This window comes from Fusarium flagelliforme (genome assembly GCF_020744385.1).
Source record: "Fusarium flagelliforme strain FIESC 12 MPI-CAGE-AA-0113 chromosome Unknown B0J16scaffold_2, whole genome shotgun sequence".
Lineage (NCBI taxonomy): Eukaryota > Fungi > Ascomycota > Sordariomycetes > Hypocreales > Nectriaceae > Fusarium > Fusarium flagelliforme.
The window spans coordinates 3,684,975-3,705,397 of NW_025763504.1; the positions used below are offsets into that span (position 1 = coordinate 3,684,975).

Consider the following 20,423-nt stretch of genomic DNA (forward strand, 5'->3'; position numbering starts at 1 on the left):
TGCCACACTTTAAGCAGCCCAGACAATTAAGAAATCGGAAATGAATCCTTAATGGATAATGAACGCTGGCAACTACTTGACAGCCAATGATATTACTTCAATATGATGGGTAAGGCAGCTGACAATGGACCTCGCCTGCAGGGTCTTGCGCCTCGTCGGCGTTGGTTCACAGTCTTACATGCATAGACCTCTTTTGAGTCTTGGCTCCTCATCTCATTCTTTTTCTTTGTTCATCTCAACTTGCGCTCTTTCTACACAGTCAGCCTTTCTTTTTCTCTCGTAAAGTCAGTCGTAATAGCCAGTGACCGACTGAAGAATAGACGACAAGATGCGACAATGAGCCCAGCAAACCTCCATTGAATACATTCTCTCATGCGCTGTGCTGCGCCGCTCATACCACACCCACCATGAAGTTCCTCACCACCTATCTCGTCTTTGTTCCTCTCGCCGTCGCACACATACGACAATATGAAGCTCTTCAAGCTGCACCAGGCGATCTTATGCCACGGTTCTTCATAGATCGCTCGTTTCCTTTAGCTAAGCGTGCTGGAGACTGTGGTTCAGACCATCACAACTGTAAGTCCCACACTCTTCTATCCAGGGTCACTAAACTCACATGGTCCAGGCCTCGAGATCGGCTTCCCTGATGACTGTTGCGATAACGAATCTTACTGCTACGTCAACCGAAGTGGTGATCCGAAGTGTTGTCCAATAGGCTCGAATTGCTCCTCTGACTCGCCGTGCAACTCGACCGCTTACTACTGCACTCGCACCGCCACAGCGAGTGGAACTACCACCGAGCAAAAAGGCTGTTGCGATCGCAAATGTCCAAGAACGAGTCTTTATCTTTGTCCTAGCAGTCTCGGTGGGAACTGCTGTGGTTACAACTCTGAGTGCCGTGCTGGCAGTGTTTGCGCTTCAACAAGGCCTGCTTCGAGAACAGATCTGCTGTCGCCTATACCCTCTGGCTGCACAACCTCCCAACATAGTTGCACGATCGGAGAGGGATGTTGTGACAATGATCAAGTGTGTACACAAGTCAGCGGTGAGGGATACTGTGCTCAAGCCACACCGACAGAAAGCGACGCAACGATCATTGATGGCGACGATAGCGATAACGAGCTATCAGACGGTGCAAAGGCGGGCATTGGTGTCGGTGTCGTCGTGGGAGCAAGTATCATCATTGGCGGTCTTACTTGGATGTGCCTGCGAAAGCGAAAGCGCCAACGAAGTACTATAGGACCGTCAGCTTCCGGCGATGGAGACGGCAACGCCCCTCCTCGTGATGGCATGACAGACATATCAGGTAGTCATGCTCGGACAGGTTTAACCCAAGACTACTTTGGACCAGATCCTGCAACAGGACCATACACAGAACCAGCCAGTTCACGAGTTACTTCACCTGGCAGGGACGCTGCAGTGCCCATGCACGCACAAAGTCCAGGTGATATTGCGGCGCCAGTCGAGATCGATTCAACGACAAGAGATGGTAGCGATATGCTATCACCGATGTCCAGTCCAAGTCTGTATCAGACACCCCTTTCCGACACAATACACGGCCGGTTCGAGTTGTACGGTAACGATTCAGCAATAACCCCTGATCGTCCGCTGTCCATTGTTCCGACGCCACCGCAAAGTATAATGGGAGATAAAGGTACACGGAAGGATTGATATTACAAGGAGAGGTTCATTCCGTTCTATTCTTTTTTTGGTTATTTAGAAACGCCCAACCAGTTCGTTCATACGAAGAGAGCCATCCAATTCTTGAGATTGCATATGCGACTAGAGAAAGAAATAAACAATTATGTGTATCAAGGTTGATTGATGATGCTCAGAACTCCACGCCAAGTAAAAGGGGGGAAACGTCAAGGGCGCCGCCTATCAGTCCCAGCAACGCCGTCCCATCGTCGAATGAAATGCGAAGAAACACAAAAACACACATTGTCCATGACAATATTTTTCATTCCATCTTTAGCAGACAACACCTCCAAAAGGTGCGCAGCTTCGTAGGTCCTTGACAAGTTCCTCCACACTGCTCAGATGTTGGCTGAGCAGCTCTTGCTTCTCCTCGGTAGTAAGATAAACGTCTCCTTCGGGATCAGAGCCAGAGCGCTTGCGACGGGAATCGGCGTTAAAAGCACCGGCTAGCTTGCTAGGGCTGCGCTGGTGTATAGCGGGAACGCTATCGCGCTGATCGGCTCGAGGAATCGACGGTATCTCAGGCATGAGGTAAAAGTAAAGAAACTCGACGAGCTTCAGCTTCACCTCACGAGCTGTGGATCGTGACTTGAAGAGCGATGTGACTGTGAGGAGGCCGTCGAGACTCTCGAAGGTGCGGGTGTTGAGGGGAGTGTCGATAAGAGCGGTGACTAGTGTGAGAAGAGTCGCAGATTGAATGGCGGGGCAGTTGTAGGGCTCAAGTAGGTCGAGCAGAAGCTATACATTGTCAGTTTATATTTTCGTGGGACGCATTATTGGGCCACATACGTTCATGTTTTGTTCTCGTGCGAATAGAGTTTTGCTTGGAGGATGGAGCAATAGCAATCCCTGGATAAGATCGAGAGAGCTCAATATCAAGAGATCATTTCCACCATCACCGCCCTTGGCCATAAGTCGATCGAGTGTACTGATCATGCGCATGGCGACGTTCCATTCGAAACCCTCCTGCAACTTGAAGAATTCTCGAAAAGCCGGATCTCGTGAAAGCTGGGAGAGGTCCTTCTGGGGCGGTGTGGATGTATCGCTTCCATCATCGTCTGAATCACGGCTTCGATGCGAGCTTCGAGAGCTGGAGTTTGCGTTTGAGAGGCAAATCTGGGCGAGAAGACCTTCGACCTGGCGAAGGCCTTTTCGAACTTTGGGACCATCGTAGGACGAAAGGTTGTCGAAGGCAAGCGATAGTAGTGACTCCATTGTGTGTGTGTTGTTGTTGTTATTGTGTAAGTGGGAAAGACGAATAGTGGACAGCTATCAAGCCGAAAAAGATAAGGTTAAAATAAAAAAGAAAGAGACACCTAAAGACTAAAGCTTGGGTACTCGTATTTTATTTTGTTCGAAAGGAAAAGAGTGTTCAACGTACGATCCCGACCGGACGACGAGCAAAAGAATGGAAAAAATAACTGATGATCGAAAATGACGGTGACGGAGCTCGAGCTCTGAGCGCAAGAGGCAGAGAGAGGATCGACCGTTAAGGTGGATAAGCCTAGTGATAAACCAAACAACTGAGGCGGGTGGATTATCGGCACGGCAACGGCGACCGAAATTCCAAGGTTTAAAGGGTCACAAGCCGAAGGTGGTCCGGGGTTACAGGGGCCGTTTAGAGGGGTCTGCGGCCTAGAACTGCGCTAGGACCGCGTTGTCGTCCTGTCATCCAGACCGTTGGGAAGAGGCTGAAGGGAATGTCCTGGTAGAGAGGATGTGAAAAGTTGATTCTAAAGGAGATGAGGTATGGAATAGGGAATAGGTATGTGACTAAGGGTCTCAACTCAAATAAGAGTTGGGTTTGTGCCATGGCAGAATTCTTGTTTACTTGAGGTTGGTATGATGAATGTTTACATAGCAACTGGAGCTGAAGACATCAGGTAACTACCTACCGTTCTAATTGCCGATACAGGACAATAATTATTCAATGGCTATACACAGAGTACAAGATGGATCTTGCTCTGCTAAAAACCTATTCAATCACTCTTCACATCAACATTTCGGCCGAATGTGGATACTCGGCCGATACTCATTAAACGGCATAATGTCATCGTCTGTGGATAACCGATTGGCGAAAGAATGTAATATCAAATGGTCGGGGTTATACAATTAGTTATTTTTAGAGCTTGGCTTAAAATCTTGGCTTTTCAATCTTGCTTGATCCGATCTTCGAGTATGCCCATTCTGATCTCTAAGCTGATATCAAGCATTAGACTCAAGTATAACTTCACTTGGCCGAGTCCCACATCAACCCCCTTCAAGGCTCGTGCTTCAACGTCTGAGCATAGGCAATTAATCTTTCAAAACAGTGACATTTATACCGAATGGATACATGACGTATTATAGCTTGGAGCCCCAGATAACGTAACTTGGCATTCTAATTACGCATTACATCATCGCTCTACTCACCAGACTGGCGCAAAATCGTCTGCACGGCTTCATCCACAGTAGAAGCGATGACTGTTGGCTTCACATCCAATGAACCTGCAAGACCATCACTCCATCCCTTTCCTTCACGATCAATCCATGCGCTCTTGAGTCCAGTAGCCATCGCACCAGCAACATCGAATGGGTTCGAGCTCACGAGCCAGAGTTTATTAAGCTCCGACTCTAAGCCTGCTGTCTTGGCCATGAATTTGTAGGTGCGAGGGTCGGGCTTAAACACCTGGATTGAATCAATGCTCACGAGCTTCTCCTGAGGAAATACATTGCTCGCTTTTGAAAGTGAAGGTGATGTTTTGAGTGATGAGGCCAGCATATTGAATGTGCCGTTGGAGAAGATGTATGGGTCAATGGAGGGACTTTCCGCCAGCCTCTTTAGGGCATCATCAACATCTGGGAACGTATCGAGGCCATTATAGGCATTCATAACACGTTCCTCTTGCTCAGAAGTGAGCTCGACGCCAATTTCTTTTGTAGCTTGTCGAAACGACCATCGTGTGAGATCACTGAATGAGCGATACGTGCCTTTGAACGCTGTCAGCCCCGTCCAACGGATGTCTCGGAAGATGTCCCAACTCACCCATGCTGTTCGCACGCCATGTATACTCAAGCTGATATCTCCTAGCCAGAGATGCGATGGACTGGGCTTTGTCTTTCCCGTAAAGGCTTTCCAACTCCCCTGCAATTGATGCAGTGGAGAGGATAGTACCGTAGAGGTCGAATGCCACGACTGTTCGTGTCATTGTGCTGATTGTTTGAGGTTCGTGTAGTTATTACGAGAAGATGAGAGAGATGAGCTCGGTCATGAATGAAAGAGGTTCAAGTGGATGGAAATGGCGATAATGTATACCTAAGCTGCGTCATAGATTTGATTGGTGATGGGTGTTGGAGATACTCCAACTTCTGACATCCGAATTACGACTTTATCAAGCATAGCTCTATGGATCTTTTGCAACCTCACTAAATATATTTGATACCGTGTCGCCTCATCGGGGCATTCTAATTCGATTACAGTTGCATTGGTAACTCACCGCGAACGAAGCGTACCAGGTTAACCAGGAAATGAATTAAAATGTTCTGATATCTAAATTTATAAATACAGCAAACCCCTTTTAGCCAAAGAAGCTGTTCTATCTCGCAGCTACCGTAGTATCTGAGCCAGTGTCATCTGACAAGACACTGTTCTGTCTGTTGCCATTACCGTTACCATTACCACTACCTTGCTCCTCATCCTTCTCCTTCATTGCCTTCTTATCCTTGGTAGGTGCAAACTTGCTTCTGACTCGAATCTGCTTGCCGTACTTGTAGAACAAGAACGGGATGACAGCCAAGATAGTCGCGACACCACCAATAAGACTACCGCCGCCGCCGACACCAAGAGCGTCAAACATCTGGTTGGTGAACAGAGGAGCTGCAGCACCGCAGGCTGATCGTGCGATGGTGTTGGCTGCAATGGCTGACGCTGCGTACATGAGATAGACATCGACGAGGTATGTTAGATAGGCGACAAAGATGAGCATCAGAGATGTGGCGAGGAGAGTTCCTGCAATTGTCGGCACGATCCAGTGGATGGAGCTGCAAATCATGTTAGCTTCCATCTTAAAGAAGTATCATGGGGGCGTAGAGAGCCATCCATAAGCATATAGTGGGATACTTGCTTATACTCGGCCGTCCATGCAAACCAGAACATGGTTACAGCAAATCCAACACCTCCAATCATGGCCAGTGGCAACCTGTCTTCTGGTTCCATCTCTTTACCGCCTTGTTCGATCTTCTTCTTTCTAATACGTGTATCAATCAAGACAACGCCACCTCCGATGAAAGCGCCTGTCTCAGTGTTAGCATCTGTAAATATTCGTTCGTCAGACGTTCATGATCAACTAACCTATGACAGTTCCAATCAAGGGAAGCTCTCCTACACCACTGTTCCAACCTCGTTTCTCTTGGAACACGATAGGGTAAATGCTGAACAGCATGTAAAGTAATGTGTAAACGACCGACATGTAGACGGCGCATAGAAAGGAGATGGTATCAAATAGAATGATGAATGGTCGAGTAAGCGCAATTTTGTATATGGTTGACAATGACTGATCAGTGTCCTCGGTCTGGGACTTGACATTCTCGTATCCAGGAATTTTTGCCTTTCTAATTCTTCGAGCCTTCTTCTTGAGAAGTGTCGGGGCATGTGTTTCAGGGATGGTCAGCATGACGATGGCGGTCGCACCACCAAGCCAGAGCAGCACATAGAAACTCCATCGCCAGTCTTTCTTGAGCTCAAGGAAACCTGCAATGACAGGACCCAGAGCCGGTCCAACCCAGACCATGGCAGAGAAACCAGCCATAGCGTTGCCACGCTCAAGAGGGGACCATAGGTCGGCTAAGACACCTGGTGCATTGCTAAGGGGCGCAGAGACAAAGGTTCCAGTAAGGAAACGGCCGACAAGGAGTGCACCAAAGTTGGGCGCCCAGGCACATAGGAAGTTGAAGATGAGGTACAGAGTAAAGGTGATGTAGAAGATCCATCGTCGTCCGTATACTTCACTAAGTGGTGCAAAGATGAGTGGTCCAGCGCAATATCCAAGGAGGAATAGAGTGATGGTTAGACCAGCTACTAACTCAGACACACCAAAGTGTCTTGCCATGGATGGAAAGCAACCACTCGGAGAGCTTGAAGCAAAAGTAGCATTGAGGACGAGCAGCACAGCAGAAAAGGTAACTGCCCACCGTCTCGGGGTGCTCCAGTTGTGTGGGTTGCGGATATCCCCGGGCGAAAAGTCAACATACCCATCCTCGTTCAGGTACGGAGGGTTTTCATCTTCGAGCTCGGTGGTTCTGTAGGGTTTATTGTTGGCCGACGAGAAGAGTCGATGTATAGGCGCCATCCTTGCGGGTTTGGTTTTTGACTTGAGTCGAATGTCATGAATGGCCAAGACTATGAGACAGCCAAGACTTTATTTATATCCCATTTTAAGAATAAGGCTCTAGCCATCTACACCACTATGTAGGTGATAATTGTCCAAAGTCAATGACACTTTCCCGCTCTTCTAACGTTAGTGTCTCGATACTCATGGGCTCGGAAATAAGTTACAAATCAGATTCAGGGACGTTTCCCTGATCATCATCTTGCATCACCACTTTCGCTCCACCATTGTCGTCATATCTTGGGCGTCCTTATTATACTATAGGCTGAAGCCCAAGGGACGGTGGTTGACTAGCACTCACTTTGGAAGGCTAGAAAGCAGTTTCGCGGTTCGCGGTTCGGATCTTGTTGCCGTCCATTACAAATGTTTCGGCCGGCACTGAAGAAGCGAATCAGCAAAGTAGGAGAAGACATTGGCAACGGCCGCTGGAAACTCCATGGGGCTCGATTGGGAAGGATCTGACGTTGTTAACGTGAGGGTATATCGATATTGGTAATGCTATCGCCGTTTGCTTCAAAAATGCGCTTCTTAACTCCGTAAAGTCGGTACATGGCGTGGTTAAATGACCGTGAGGGTTTTATTCTTTTCTTTCTTCGAGGAGTAGCATGAATACAGGTTCACCGAGTCATCCGAATGGTGCATGACGGAGTTAAGTGATGGGTTCACCAATGTGTTGATTGAGCTGACAAGGAAGGGATGCGACAGGGAAAATAAAATACGGTATGACTCATTAGAGAGAAGCAATAAACAAATGCAAACAATGATCAAGCTACTGTCTCTTCTATCTCTTCCATCTGACTGCTCAAGTTTAAAAATTGGAAGGTCCCGGGTAGGTCCACATCTTCAACATAACCAAGAATACCAGGATCCATCCTCAACCCAACATGGATGACATGGCCCCATTGATCAGCTTGTTGTCCCTGGATTTAACTCAGATTCGCACGTGAAATCTAGAGTTATCCCCAGAATCCGGATCCATCAATGGCGAGATCTCACATGTAAACATGGCCTATGTAAAAATGGAGACACAATTTCTACGTGTTCGTCTTCGCCTTGTTTCTCAGCTGGCTGACTACCTACCTAGTACTCAACATGTCGTGTGGTAGTCGTCGCAAGCTCTGATCTTATCATCAGCTGAGGTATGGTTTCGTTTTGCCCCAACAAATTGAGTACTTTCATTTGACAGATGTAAGATGTAAATGTATAAAGGGAGAGCTGAAATCCTAAAGAATGCAACTGTCTTTGTTTAATTTTCTGTATTTTGCTGCAATACCATCAATAACACGGCAACTATCCTTTGTTAACATTGCTGCATGTCTCACATAAGATCTTATCTTAAATCTTTTGTCTGTGAGTTATCTGAATTGCATGACTACAGCGCAGCAGTCATCTCATTGCTTGCATATTACAGTATAGCAGCGGGTATCAAGAGAGACTGATTTACTCTTCAGACCGCTGTTTCTATCCTCCTCGACCAGCCAGATGATCTTCTCGGATCATCACGAGCTTCAAATCAATGTACGTATGAATTGATGCGAAATCACGTCAACATGTCTTCAGCTTCAGTTGAATGGAATGATCGTCCTAATAGTCCCCCACAATCCAACCTCGATCTGGGCTTTTCGCCCCTGGCAGCTCAGCCAAGTCTCCGCTAGAGCACCCTAATCTGGAACCCCTCCATAAATTCGTTCCCTTTTCGACAACAAAGAGAAGGGAAGCAAAGCTCCTCAAGCTCCAGCTCCTGTGCCCAAGCTCCCTTCCGCTCTGCATTAGGCTGCGTAAAAAAAGTGCCCTAAAACACGGGAGCCTTGGAAATCAACAAGCTTCCATGTGACAGGTACAGACAGGTACAGGTACCCTGATATCCATCTGAAATCTGTTTGCTGCCTGCGCAGGACAAATACGTACCTTGCCTTGCACCCCTCTATTGGATCACATGGAAGACAAATCCTAGAGCTTGCCTGGGTAAACCTCATTCTCCAAGTCAAGGACTCTCGACTCTCAATTTGGAGAGCTGCAGGACTTTGAACCCTGCTATTCAGCGCATGTGCAATTGGGCGCGTGCGTGATATTTCTAGGCTTTTTATCCACATTGCGACCGCAGGGCTAAACTCTATGATCACTCTATCGTCGCTTTCGGTAGGCTTAGACATTATCATCTGGATACTCAATGACGTCGACCACTTTATAGATCCCTCCGAACTACCCGACAATCATTCGCTATTGTGCGCCAAGACGAGACAAAACGAGACACGGAAGCGCGTACACGAAATTTGTTTATTACTGAGTGGTTTTTCCCGACTCTCGATGCATTTCTTCTCTTTCTTGAACGTCTGTCTTTAGCATCACATTCGCACCCTCCATCCATACACTGCAGTACTAGTTCAGTTCAGCTCAGCTCGGACGCAGTCAAACATCCAGACAAAACAGCTCTAGATACCTTCAACCATCGTCATCGTGACTATCATTCGTCCCGTACGGAACCCCTCCTCCGACTCCGAACTTAGTCTCTCCTCGTCAAATCGCATTCTATTTATACCCCCAAAATACTCAAAACGCAATACGTATGATCCCCACGGCCGACCCCATTCTCTCCCTCAACCCTGAGACCTTGCCCCCGTCGGCTTTGCACATGCTATCGCTGTCGCCCAAGGCAATGCATAAGATGCCCGTCGTCTCCAACTCACCTGTTTCTCCAAACGCTATTCCTCCTCGCACCTCAAGCAACGGTGTCCCGACCTCTCTCAGCGCGACCCCAACCAAACCCGTCTTGCGCCCCGTCCCCGAAGGCGACTGGTTAAGCCAGAAACAGGCAGCAGCAAAGACACAAGTCGCAAACCCTGGTTACGGCGTCATGGCTGCTCCCAACCCTCCTCCCGACCCCGAGCGCTACGCTCACGAGGATCTCGAGTTCACGGCTAAGCGCTCCTGGAATAACGACAAGGAGAGCGTTGTTCGTGGTCCTTACGACTATGTCATTAGCCATCCCGGCAAGGACTTCCGCGCCCAGCTGATCGGCGCCTTCAATGCTTGGCTCGATGTGCCCGCACCAAGCCTCGAGGTCATTACCCGCGTCGTCGGCATGCTACACGAGTCGTCGCTCCTTATCGACGATGTACAAGATTCGTCCGAGCTGCGCCGTGGCTTTCCCGTCGCACACAACATCTTTGGTGTCGCTCAGACTATCAACTCGGCCAACTACGTATACTTTGTCGCTCTGCAAGAGCTGCACAAGCTCAACAACCCAGAGCTAATCACCATATTTTCCGATGAGCTCGTAAACCTCCACCGGGGACAGGGAATGGATCTCTTTTGGCGAGACACCCTGACCTGCCCTACCGAAGAGGATTACCTCGAAATGGTCGGCAACAAGACGGGTGGTCTATTCCGTCTTGGTATCAAGCTTATGGCAGCGGAAGCCGACGGTCCTACCGATTGCGTACCCCTCGTCAACTTGATTGGCCTCATCTTCCAAATTCGCGACGACTACATGAACCTGTCGTCCAAAGAATACAGCCATAATAAGGGAATGTGCGAAGATTTGACTGAGGGCAAGTTCTCGTTCCCAGTTATCCACAGCATCCGCTCCAACCCCACAAATCTTCAGCTCATCAACATTCTCAAGCAAAAGACCAACGACATCCAGGTCAAGCGCTACGCCGTCTCCTACATGGAGTCCACCGGCAGTTTCGAGTACACTCGCAAAGTCCTCGCTGTTCTCGTTGAGCGAGCCCGCAAGATGGCCGAGGACCTTGACCAAGGCCGCGGTAGCACAAAGGGCATCCAGAAGATACTCGACAAGATGGCCATTCCCTGAGCCTATGAAACTTGGTCACTGTTTCTCTTCTTCTTTTCTTTTGTTATTATGGGTACCGATATGATGTGTTATGAACGGAGCGCGTATAGAATGATCTGACAGGAGTCAGAGATATCTGACAACACCCCAATTTTGCAATACAGCAGAGACTGTTGAGCATGATACCACTTGGGTTCTGGAGAGATGACTTTGCAAACAGCGTTGGATTTGGTTATACATACTTTTGTAGCCCAGCCAATTGAAATCACACCAATTGATTAATATCTTAAACCAGTGGTTGCTTTTCGACCGATGTGAAGCTTTAAGCTTTTTTTTTTTCAGCCTCAATGATGCATACTTACCATTACCCACCCACCCCTCACCGACACCTTATATGAACGGCCAATTGTTAAGAATTGCGAAAAGATGATGGATGTCTAATTAGGCTGCACAGGAGCTGCTTTACGTTTCACCAGTCTGACCCATCGTCTTCGTCTCCAGTCCCCTCTCCTGCCACTGCCATCTTCATTCTCCTCCCAGCTTGGCCTAGGCGTCGCTTTCTGTTTTCCCTTGTCATTGATAGGAAGGTCTACAACACCCGTACGCTCATCTCGCTCGTCCCATATGTCATACACCCATCGCTCGCCTTCTGTCTCAACTTCGACGCCTGTGATGATGCGCTCCTCAACCCACTCACGGCTCCAGAGATCCAGTGCCCATTTCTTCTCACTCCATTCCCAGGCCTCAGGTGGCATAACGTCCTCGAAAAAGCGCGCACCACGAGGTCGTTCACCAGCAATGCGAGGCTGGGAAAGAGGATCATAGGGGGAGGGGCAGAACAACCAGGGCTCCCATTCACCACTCCCAGAGGTTTTGCGCTGTAGTTCAAAGATTTCGACCTCGCGCGTCTCAGGACTTGTGTCGAGAATGACGTCTGAATTGATCCAGTTATCCAGCCATGATCGTGCCTTGGCCTCCTGCGGTTGTAGGCGCTCGCGGTGGGCGACAGCGAGGAGGCGCGCAACGTGTGGATGGCCCATGCCAACGACAGCCCAACCACTCACGAGAAAGATAATCCGCCACGGGAGAAGTTGCGCTGCCACGGTCATGAATATACCGCCGACTGTGAGAAACAAGAAGAGCGCAGAGCTTAGCGCCTCATCACTGAAATTTGTCACCGGCACGAGTAGAGCAACGACCTGATCATGTCCCCGACTAAAGTCGTCCATGCAATTCTGTAGGTCGCGCATATTCCTAAAGAAATCCTTACTAAGCTCCTTGACTGGCTTTACCGTCGGCGCAGGTGCCAAAGGTGGTCCTTGAGGAGAATATCCAACACTTTGTTCACTTGATAGTGTACCTTTTGGCGGCGCTGGGTGCCGTGCCATGAAGGCGGGGATGAACACGCCTAACAGAAGGATGGCAATGGGTAGCACGAAGAGAAGATACGGATCTAAGCAGACGAAGCTATAAACAGCGAGGAGCGAGAGAGTATGCGACGCCTGTTTCCAAGACAAGATGCGCTCGACCTGAGCCTGGAATTTGAAGACAACACCTATTCGGGCATTGAAGCGGCGGAAGTTGTACGACATGGTAGTAATATTGAAGTTTGGTCTTTCGGTTTGAGCAGCGGGTTGCTCATCGCCCACAAAGTGGACGTCGTTCTGGTCATCGCCATCGGTAGGAATAACTTGTTGTAAAAGTCTATCATATCATTAGTCGAAGAGCCTGATGCTGTGGTAAGCCAGAATGCCCAGCATACTTTTCTACCAAACGATCATGTATGTTCGCTTTTTGACGAATAGCCGCAAGGCCTCCACGTAGACCTGTCTTCTGAGGAGGCGACTCTGATCGTGGTGGTAGATTCGGAGGGGAGTTTGAGTCGGTATCAGGAACCGGTGTCTTGCTGTCATCGTCATCATGGCCACGGCGCCTACGAGGATCCTCGGGATGTTCAAAGGGTCGCCCGGAGGCCAACATCTCTGCGGTGAAATCGTCCATTAGGAAAGAGGGCTCAAGACATAGCGCGGGCGTGCAACATCGGATGGTGGAGGTTTCAAAGGGTTGTTGGTGACTGGGAATTCTAGATCTACGTCCCGCGTGGAGGTGTCACGGCACGATCGCCAGAGTGCATGTGACACTGAGTGACATCACCTTTGGCCGACGATTGAAGGTACAGCTTTGGCTGAGACCCCGTGACAAAGAGTCCTGAGTGCCTACTAAAAGAAAGGGTACACAGAAGCTAGTCCCGGTAGAGGATGCCATATAATTGGAAGTGAATCCTTATTTGCTAGGTAGTTACCCTCCATGATATCGTTTGATGTGGTATCCGCAAAGTTCAACAGTACCGTTGAGCGGCCCGCGGCGCTTTGAACTTGTCTGTTCTCGTTGAGAAACAAGAAAGTGCAAGATTCTCATCACGTCAATGGTCATTCAACCACGAGAGTTTAGGGGAACCTTTAATGTAACACGAATTATTAAAGCTAAACCCCCAAATAATTAAGGACGAGGTTCTGTGATACTGACATTCCCGGCAGAAATTAACAGAGATTTTTATCCATTCCCATGCCCATGGATGTTTATCTGTTCAGGTTATTTACCCCACACCAACCCGGCAGACAGAATGACCCTCGTTATTTCGGGTTCATGCTTATTAGTGTATCCAGGCATTGTGACAGATTGAAGATCAAGGGTGCAGTGCCTGATTAGTACGGATACGTTAATTGAATTCAATGTACGTGCACGACTTTTTGAGTTTCTCCGTGCATGCCCAACAATAACAAGTCTTCAGTTGATAGGCAATGCGCTTCACGAACTATTGTCTCCATTCAGTGATTGTCCATGTCCTGTGACGACGGCACCTCATATATCACATCCGAGATGTCTATCTTTCGTCCAGCATCAGTCAATCAGCCGCGTCCGGCTGCGGGGCGGTCAGGGTTCTGCTGCCGGTAGAAAACAACAAACGCGACTCGAGATGCACGATCAGATCCTTGGTGTTTGGCAGGACAACGATGCATAAGGTCAGGTACTGATAACCCTCAATACACCGGGTTTATTGGGTTAAGTCTGATTAAAATAGTTACAGTATGTGTTGTCCAGAAACGAGCGACGAATCCGTATGGCCCTATCGGTAGGAGATGCCCGAGAAAGGTCCATACCGGGGCATGGACCATGGGCCCTTAAGGTCCTTCAAAATCCGAGACACGACTCAATCCTTGTGCTCACTTCAAGTGGCTGGTCTGAGCGGGAGGCTTGATGAAGACGACATTCGCCAATTTATCAAAAGGGGAGTCTTAAAACTTGGCAACCTGGTTGCGAAACAGCGTCACATTGTCGTTTCGAGACCCTAACCATGTACTGTAGGTACCTTACCCAGATGCCCGACCTTATCTCAAGTTTGATAGCTCTAATATCAAATATCCCAATACAGAACCGTTCTAGTTTGACGGATGTTGGCGCCAGTGCTTCGTTGATGCGTCAACCGGTTCACGCGTATATACCACTTGGCATATTGTGCGCGTGGTTGGTAGTATCACGATGCTGCTCTAGTATCCACAGTGCAGTGCAAATCTTCTACCTAGAATCACCGATGGAACCGCTGCTCTAGAGACAGCCAGGGTACTGCAGTATGGATAATGGAACCTCCAGTATAAGTATAGTCTGGGCGATGACGATAGACCACGACATTGACGGGGAGGTAATTGCGGCCTTAATGCGGGCCCGGGTTGACATTCCATTGTGGTTGAAAGAAAGAATGTCTCATCTCTCTAAACGGATAAATAATGATGATTGACGTTCCTTCATATCTGCATCGCCGGTTCGAGGGAGGCTAATAAGGTAAGGGGATTGCTGTTAAGGTACCGCGGTTTAGCTTGCATATAGAGGATACCCTCTTGATGCCGGCAGGAATAGTCCGCATGTACCTCGCATCGACTAAAATGGCGGTAAAAGACATCCATTCTCTACTGGAGGTATGGACAGTAGTAGTAGCTAATTCAGGGACCAATCTCCCAGCTTGAGCACCCAATCATGCCATCCTTTTTTCCCGTGTTGAGGTCCACCGCTCAACTGTCCAAGTGCCTGCTAACCGTGATACATCTGCCTTCACAAGGTCCCTTTTGCCATTTCAGCCTCTTAGGCGTCTTGGTTCTCACACTAAATTGAACGATGCCCGCTAACGGTGGCTCCCCAAGGTAAAAGGCCAAGGGCCCCCTAGCTCTAGCATCCATCCGTAGAAGTCATCCCCATGCGCCCTTACGGAACTGCCTGTGGCCACCTCTGACAGCAAGTGAGGAAAGACCATCCATCCTCTCCATCTTTCCATCTCGTCCCCTCCAGTGGAAGAAGAAGAAAAAAACAACCAACAACCTTACCTTACCTAACCTGCCTCCACTGCTGGAACCCGTCTAACGACTCCATCTTTTTTTTAATCCATCTCCATCTCGCATCTTACTGTACCATCCCTTTCCTGGGAAGCCCACCGCAATCAATCAATCACTCCGAGTTCCAGCTCGGTGCGTCTCGTCTCGCTTGTCTCGTCGCCGACCGCTCCCACTCACACACTCATTCACTGTTTGCTCTCCTGCATCTCAACACTCTTGTCCGTTCCGGAATGAGGTAGCCGTTCGAATGCGCTCAGCTCCCTGACCGGACTGAGTCTGTGCTAGCGACCCCGTGAAATCCACCTCCGTCGTCGCATTGCCAGCCACCCCTCGACCGGACCCTATGAGCCGTGAGCACAAGGCACCTGCTGGGCCTCGTCCAGCCAACTTTTCTCCAACGCGACTGTGAGCAGTATTTTCATCTTTTCTCGTTTATGTTTTTGCGTTTGACTCGGTGGCCCATGCTTGTTATGGTCTACCATCGTCATCGTCCAAACCTCTGTCGCCGCACTTCCTTGCACATGGCCAAGCTGACCTTGATCCCTTTGTGACAGGGGCAAAACCACCAACCCTCAGCCTCGACCACCTCTACCCTCGACGAATCCTGGCTTTGCCTCCGACGATCCAATGCTCAGCGCAACTCCTTCCAATAACCATACTCTTTTTTCATTCAGTAGGGATGGGGAATCAAATCAATTAAACGATTCGACTACGTCTTTCGACTTTTTGCCTTCTGTCAGTTTTGACGATCTGCAGAGCAGTATCGAATCCGCTTCAACAGACTTCAAACTCACCCAATTCCCGTCCCCCACCGGCGAAGGGGGCATTCTCGATCCCCACGGAGCAGATGATAGCAGCATGTCTTCCCGACCTCAAGTAGTTCCGTCTTCAAATGGTGCTTCCACTCGCCCTGCTGTTCATGCCAATACTAGACCCGCCCGATCAAACTCACTGCTGCGCCGACCTAGTAACTCTGCCAGACAGCCGAACAACAACACTGGCGTCTCAGTACAGACTGAAATTGCCAACGGGCCAGGTACTGCACGCGCTCGCCGGCAGAGTCAATACCCTCCTGTGTCTGGCACTACTGCCGCCAAACCTCCTCGGAAATCAATCGGCCCCGGAATTATTAGCGATGGGGACTTTGGGTCTCGTCCTGCACAGAAGCGACGCCCCAGCCTGTATTCTGAAGGAGCTCCCACGGGCTCGACTAGGACTTCGATGGACAGTAACTCGACATGGCTGGAAAACACGACAAGAAACTTCTCCAATTCGAGGGCAGCAAAGGCTAAATCAGTGCAGCCGCCACCGCGGGCGAATCAAGCAAGCTTAGGTTTTGGAAACACTCTTACGCCGGAACAAAATAGACATTCAACTCTTGCCCCACGATCACCTCGTGTTGGAGGTCGATTGAGCACACCGTCGTCCGCCAACAAGAGAGTCTCAATTATGCCTGGTGCTCATCACTCGTCGCACGCAACTGGGCTTGGGGCAAGGACAATCAGTCCTACTGACACAAGGAGAATGAAGCGTATGTCCACCATGCCACAATCTGTGAGCCTTGGCCAGGTGTCAACTCCCCCGCCTCCGCCGCCAGTGTCGATGAACAACCCGACAGAAAGGGCAGAATCGAAATCGCCCTCGATGATTCCACGACGGACTTCTGGTACTCCATCGTCCTCGCGAACCACTCCAGATCTGCATCGCAAATCTTACAACTCGGTCTTATCAGCTACCTCTTGTTTGAGCATGAATTCTGCAAGAACATCAACTGGGTCGTTACATCGTATATCCACCTCGTCATCTACGTCACGCCTCCCTGCACCAAAACACACGACTGTCCATAACCCCATACCAGCCGACGACAACGAATATGTGCCTCCTGTACCTGCCATACCAAAAGCATACGAGTCACCAAAGGACTCGCCTGCTGATACCTACTTTATGGAAAAGAAAAAGACTGCACTCAGCAACATGGATGCCATGGGTGCGAATTCAAACCCAACTGGGGTTATATCCATGCCCGTCTTTCCTGAGCCTACGAAGCTGCAAAGAAAGCCAAGCGGTCCAAGGAGCTATGTCCCAACTGTCGCCGCCGAACCTGATAACAAGGCCACGCCTCCTAACAAGAGGCACCTGCAGCCATTACGACTACCGCCAATCAATCTGGGGCCCTTGAGCACGCCAACAGCTAACAAAATTGCAGCCTTGCAGGATCATAACAGTGTAGAAAGACATGAAACTCCCCCACCGCCTCGACATTTGCCCAAGACGCCAACGACCCCAATGACAGCTTCCAAGAGCTCTTTCTTCGCCAAGACTCGCCATGGAGATACCCCTGAGCTCCCATCTTTGAGGAGTAGCAGCTCGGTTCACCATGCTCATCTCACTCCCACGCCCCCCGATGCTAGCTCAACTGAGTCCTCGTTGGCTTTCAAGGACCTCGACCACAAGCAAAGCATGTCGCCATTCCTGTCGTCTTCTCTGCCCAAGGGGGGTGCGGACCCCGGCCTTTTCAAGAGGTCAAAAACAGGTGCCGATTTCATGACAACGGACGCGAGTATCTTCCAGGACCAAGTTCATCAAAAACCTGCAGGCCCTCGAGCACCCAAGGATGCCGAATCTACCACATCCAAATCTCCTCCCCCCGAACCTACTCCGGAAGAACCACAAACCCCCTCTTCTATGAGCTCCATTCGACGAAAGCTCAGCCTGTCTTGGAAGCGTGGAAATTCCAAGAGTAACATTACGGCCACTGGTGATGGTGACAAGACCAATGCAAAGCAGCCCGAAGAACCTATGCCAACTCCTAGGATTCCAGTCTCAGCTACCCTCAACAACCTATCCAATGCCAAGCAAGCTAGCCCATCACCTAACACAAAACAGCCTCCTGGCGGTTATCTGGATACAAGAAGACGCAAGAGCTCAGGAGGAAGTCTTAATGGGTTTATTTCGCACGATAAGACCAAGAGCGAATCTTGGACTGCGAAGAAATCTGTACCCGACCCTTCAACCATGCCTGTTGGCCGAAACACGTCTGTTATGCAAAAGATCCTCCGACCTAGGAACTCCTCTGCTATTGCAAAAGGACCCGACTCATGGTCTGCTGATCTTGACAAGGACGATATAACAGCTGAAGAAGAAATGGCCAAGTTGGGTTCTCGACGCAAGGAAACAGACGTTGCTGCTAGAACACTGGATGCGCTCAGAAAGCGCGCGACGCCAAAGGAGCGAGTTGGTGCCCATGAGGCCATCCGTATTGCTATGCTCAACATCTATGAGCGAGGCGAAATTGTCGATTACACCGATGTCTTCTTCTGTGGAACTCAGAACGCCCACAAAGTGGTTGGTGATCTTCAATCAGATGCACCCAACTTTGGCTACGATGACGAGCGTGGAGACTACACCATTGTGCCTGGAGATCATCTCGCATACCGATATGAGATCATTGATGTTCTCGGAAAGGGTAGTTTCGGACAGGTTGTCCGATGTATTGATCACAAGACAGGCGGTTTGGTGGCCATCAAGATCATCAGAAATAAGAAGAGGTTTCACCAACAGGCTTTGGTCGAGGTCAACATCTTGCAAAAGCTTCGCGAATGGGTAAGTTGGCCCTTGATTAATCCCTCAATGCTGTTTTTGTGCTAACTCGTTACAGGATCCAAAGAACAAACACAGCATGGTCAACTTCACGCAAAGTTTCTATTTCCGCGGCCATCTCTGCATATCCACCGAGCTGTTGGACATGAACCTTTATGAACTTATCAAGGCGCACGCTTTCAGGGGATTCTCGATCAAGATCATCCGTCGCTTCACCAAACAGATCCTCAGCTCACTGAACCTCCTGAAACAACATAAAGTCATCCATTGCGATCTCAAGCCCGAGAACATCCTTTTGCGACATCCTCTTCACGCAGAGATCAAGGTCATTGACTTTGGTTCAAGTTGTTTTGAAAATGAGAAGGTGTATACATATATCCAGTCGCGGTTCTATCGTTCGCCCGAGGTCATTCTCGGCATGACCTATGGCATGCCCATCGATATGTGGAGTGTCGGCTGTATTTTGGCAGAGCTATATACTGGAGTACCTATTTTCCCTGGTGAGAACGAACAGGAGCAGCTTGCTTGCATTATGGAGGTATTTGGACCTCCTGAAAAACACTTGATTGAGAAGAGCACCCGAAAGAAGCTTTTCTTCGATTCAATGGGTAAACCCCGCCTCACAGTGTCTTCCAAGGGTCGTAGACGTCGGCCTTCTTCCAAGACTCTGTCCCAAGTCCTCAAATGCGACGACGAGGTATTCTTGGACTTTTTGCAACGTTGCTTACGTTGGGACCCTGAACGACGACTCAAACCTGAAGATGCGATTCGGCACGAGTTTATTACTGGGCGTAAGATGGCTGTTCCTCGTATGCCACCCACCCGGGAATCGTCACCCATGAAGCGACATAACACCATCTCCACTCCACGACCTCTTCCTGACCCTCCCGGAGCCGCTGCCAAACCCCTAGGATCGTTACGGTCTGGAGCCAGCCCCCACAAACCAGTGTCTGGCCCTGTTCGTAAAGCCTCAGGACAAATGGGACCCGCCAGCTCAATGCCAGCTAAACGAACCAGTGCCGGTACTACTGGGCTCGCACAAGGAGCGAGCGGCTTACCTCGAGCTGCGGGCAGGAGCGTGAGCGGAAAGCAGGACCTGGCCGCTGCTGGTGCAACGGCTGCTATGAGTAGACGATCATAGTTTCTATTTCAGACAATGCCTTTTTATAACGATTGGAGTTCAGGCCGTATCGGGCATTTCTTTCTTTCTTTTGTTTTCCACTATTATGCGCCATTGGGTAACACATACATTGCGCTACGGCGTTACCTGTGACGACATATCCTTTCTTCTTACAATCACATTAACACGATTGCGTCACTACAACCAGGGTCATGAGGGGCCGCAGAAGGAGGAAGGCGTATTTGTGACATGATGATTCATCTCAACTATTCATTCCAAAACATGTCGTCAGGCAAACGGAGTCAATGAAGACATTCACTCTGTGGTTGTCTTGCAATGCATTCACATGAAGGCAAAGTGGTACGAGCAAGTGACGCTCAGTGAGTCAAGATAGTTTGGAATTGGGGTTGTAACCTACCAGAAGGGTGTATATCACGAGATTTGACGACTGTTTCAAC

At 49.4% G+C, this 20,423-nt stretch overlaps 7 protein-coding genes across 7 annotated transcripts; 3 read left to right on the plus strand and 4 right to left on the minus strand.

The window, feature by feature from the left end:
* The first annotated feature begins 35 nt into the window (after positions 1–35).
* B0J16DRAFT_67654 (uncharacterized protein) lies at positions 36–1,821 on the plus strand. Its single transcript, XM_046134276.1, has 2 exons — positions 36–576; positions 626–1,821. Exons 1-2 carry the CDS (start codon positions 408–410, stop codon positions 1,669–1,671), a joined length of 1,215 nt encoding a protein of 404 aa, XP_045986865.1. The 5' UTR covers positions 36–407; the 3' UTR covers positions 1,672–1,821.
* On the minus strand, positions 1,822–3,178 carry B0J16DRAFT_67658 (cell division protein Cdc14). The gene is made up of 2 exons (XM_046134277.1): positions 2,488–3,178; positions 1,822–2,436 (listed from the first exon to the last, which is right to left on the minus strand). Exons 1-2 carry the CDS (start codon positions 2,911–2,913, stop codon positions 1,972–1,974), a joined length of 891 nt encoding a protein of 296 aa, XP_045986866.1. The 5' UTR covers positions 2,914–3,178; the 3' UTR covers positions 1,822–1,971.
* Positions 3,179–3,794: 616 nt separating this feature from the next.
* On the minus strand, positions 3,795–5,034 carry B0J16DRAFT_411604 (HAD-like domain-containing protein). The gene is made up of 2 exons (XM_046133256.1): positions 4,724–5,034; positions 3,795–4,668 (listed from the first exon to the last, which is right to left on the minus strand). Exons 1-2 carry the CDS (start codon positions 4,884–4,886, stop codon positions 4,103–4,105), a joined length of 729 nt encoding a protein of 242 aa, XP_045986867.1. The 5' UTR covers positions 4,887–5,034; the 3' UTR covers positions 3,795–4,102.
* A 162-nt stretch (positions 5,035–5,196) lies between these two features.
* B0J16DRAFT_67694 (major facilitator superfamily domain-containing protein) lies at positions 5,197–7,322 on the minus strand. Its single transcript, XM_046134279.1, has 3 exons — positions 6,029–7,322; positions 5,802–5,970; positions 5,197–5,718 (listed from the first exon to the last, which is right to left on the minus strand). The coding sequence occupies exons 1-3, from the start codon at positions 7,023–7,025 to the stop codon at positions 5,274–5,276; spliced, it is 1,611 nt and encodes a 536-aa protein (XP_045986868.1). The 5' UTR covers positions 7,026–7,322; the 3' UTR covers positions 5,197–5,273.
* A 2,104-nt stretch (positions 7,323–9,426) lies between these two features.
* B0J16DRAFT_67742 (geranylgeranyl pyrophosphate synthetase) lies at positions 9,427–11,230 on the plus strand. Its single transcript, XM_046134280.1, has one exon. It carries the CDS (start codon positions 9,631–9,633, stop codon positions 10,879–10,881), a length of 1,251 nt encoding a protein of 416 aa, XP_045986869.1. The 5' UTR covers positions 9,427–9,630; the 3' UTR covers positions 10,882–11,230.
* B0J16DRAFT_67690 (integral peroxisomal membrane peroxin-domain-containing protein) lies at positions 11,199–13,113 on the minus strand. Its single transcript, XM_046134278.1, has 2 exons — positions 12,623–13,113; positions 11,199–12,564 (listed from the first exon to the last, which is right to left on the minus strand). Exons 1-2 carry the CDS (start codon positions 12,859–12,861, stop codon positions 11,298–11,300), a joined length of 1,506 nt encoding a protein of 501 aa, XP_045986870.1. The 5' UTR covers positions 12,862–13,113; the 3' UTR covers positions 11,199–11,297.
* Positions 13,114–15,573: 2,460 nt separating this feature from the next.
* Positions 15,574–20,343, plus strand: B0J16DRAFT_67791 (uncharacterized protein). The gene is made up of 2 exons (XM_046134281.1): positions 15,574–18,848; positions 18,904–20,343. Exons 1-2 carry the CDS (start codon positions 15,873–15,875, stop codon positions 19,984–19,986), a joined length of 4,059 nt encoding a protein of 1,352 aa, XP_045986871.1. The 5' UTR covers positions 15,574–15,872; the 3' UTR covers positions 19,987–20,343.
* Positions 20,344–20,423: the final 80 nt, after the last annotated feature.

Excerpts from the sequence above, each read along its gene's own strand:
- B0J16DRAFT_411604 (XM_046133256.1), bottom strand. The coding sequence starts at position 4,886 with ATGACACGAACAGTCGTGGCATTCGACCTCTACGGTACTATCCTCTCC. Across the intron at positions 4,669-4,723 it reads ATGGCGTGCGAACAGCATGG|GCACGTATCGCTCATTCAGT; the intron begins GTGAGTTGGGAC and ends CAGCGTTCAAAG.
- B0J16DRAFT_67791 (XM_046134281.1), top strand. The coding sequence starts at position 15,873 with ATGCTCAGCGCAACTCCTTCCAATAACCATACTCTTTTTTCATTCAGT. Across the intron at positions 18,849-18,903 it reads TGCAAAAGCTTCGCGAATGG|GATCCAAAGAACAAACACAG; the intron begins GTAAGTTGGCCC and ends AACTCGTTACAG.
- B0J16DRAFT_67742 (XM_046134280.1), top strand. The coding sequence starts at position 9,631 with ATGATCCCCACGGCCGACCCCATTCTCTCCCTCAACCCTGAGACCTTG.
- B0J16DRAFT_67690 (XM_046134278.1), bottom strand. The coding sequence starts at position 12,861 with ATGGACGATTTCACCGCAGAGATGTTGGCCTCCGGGCGACCCTTTGAA. Across the intron at positions 12,565-12,622 it reads CATGATCGTTTGGTAGAAAA|ACTTTTACAACAAGTTATTC; the intron begins GTATGCTGGGCA and ends ATGATATGATAG.
- B0J16DRAFT_67694 (XM_046134279.1), bottom strand. The coding sequence starts at position 7,025 with ATGGCGCCTATACATCGACTCTTCTCGTCGGCCAACAATAAACCCTAC. Across the intron at positions 5,971-6,028 it reads CTTGATTGGAACTGTCATAG|GCGCTTTCATCGGAGGTGGC; the intron begins GTTAGTTGATCA and ends ACACTGAGACAG. Across the intron at positions 5,719-5,801 it reads GCATGGACGGCCGAGTATAA|CTCCATCCACTGGATCGTGC; the intron begins GCAAGTATCCCA and ends CATGATTTGCAG.
- B0J16DRAFT_67658 (XM_046134277.1), bottom strand. The coding sequence starts at position 2,913 with ATGGAGTCACTACTATCGCTTGCCTTCGACAACCTTTCGTCCTACGAT. Across the intron at positions 2,437-2,487 it reads CACGAGAACAAAACATGAAC|CTTCTGCTCGACCTACTTGA; the intron begins GTATGTGGCCCA and ends GACAATGTATAG.
- B0J16DRAFT_67654 (XM_046134276.1), top strand. The coding sequence starts at position 408 with ATGAAGTTCCTCACCACCTATCTCGTCTTTGTTCCTCTCGCCGTCGCA. Across the intron at positions 577-625 it reads TGGTTCAGACCATCACAACT|GCCTCGAGATCGGCTTCCCT; the intron begins GTAAGTCCCACA and ends CACATGGTCCAG.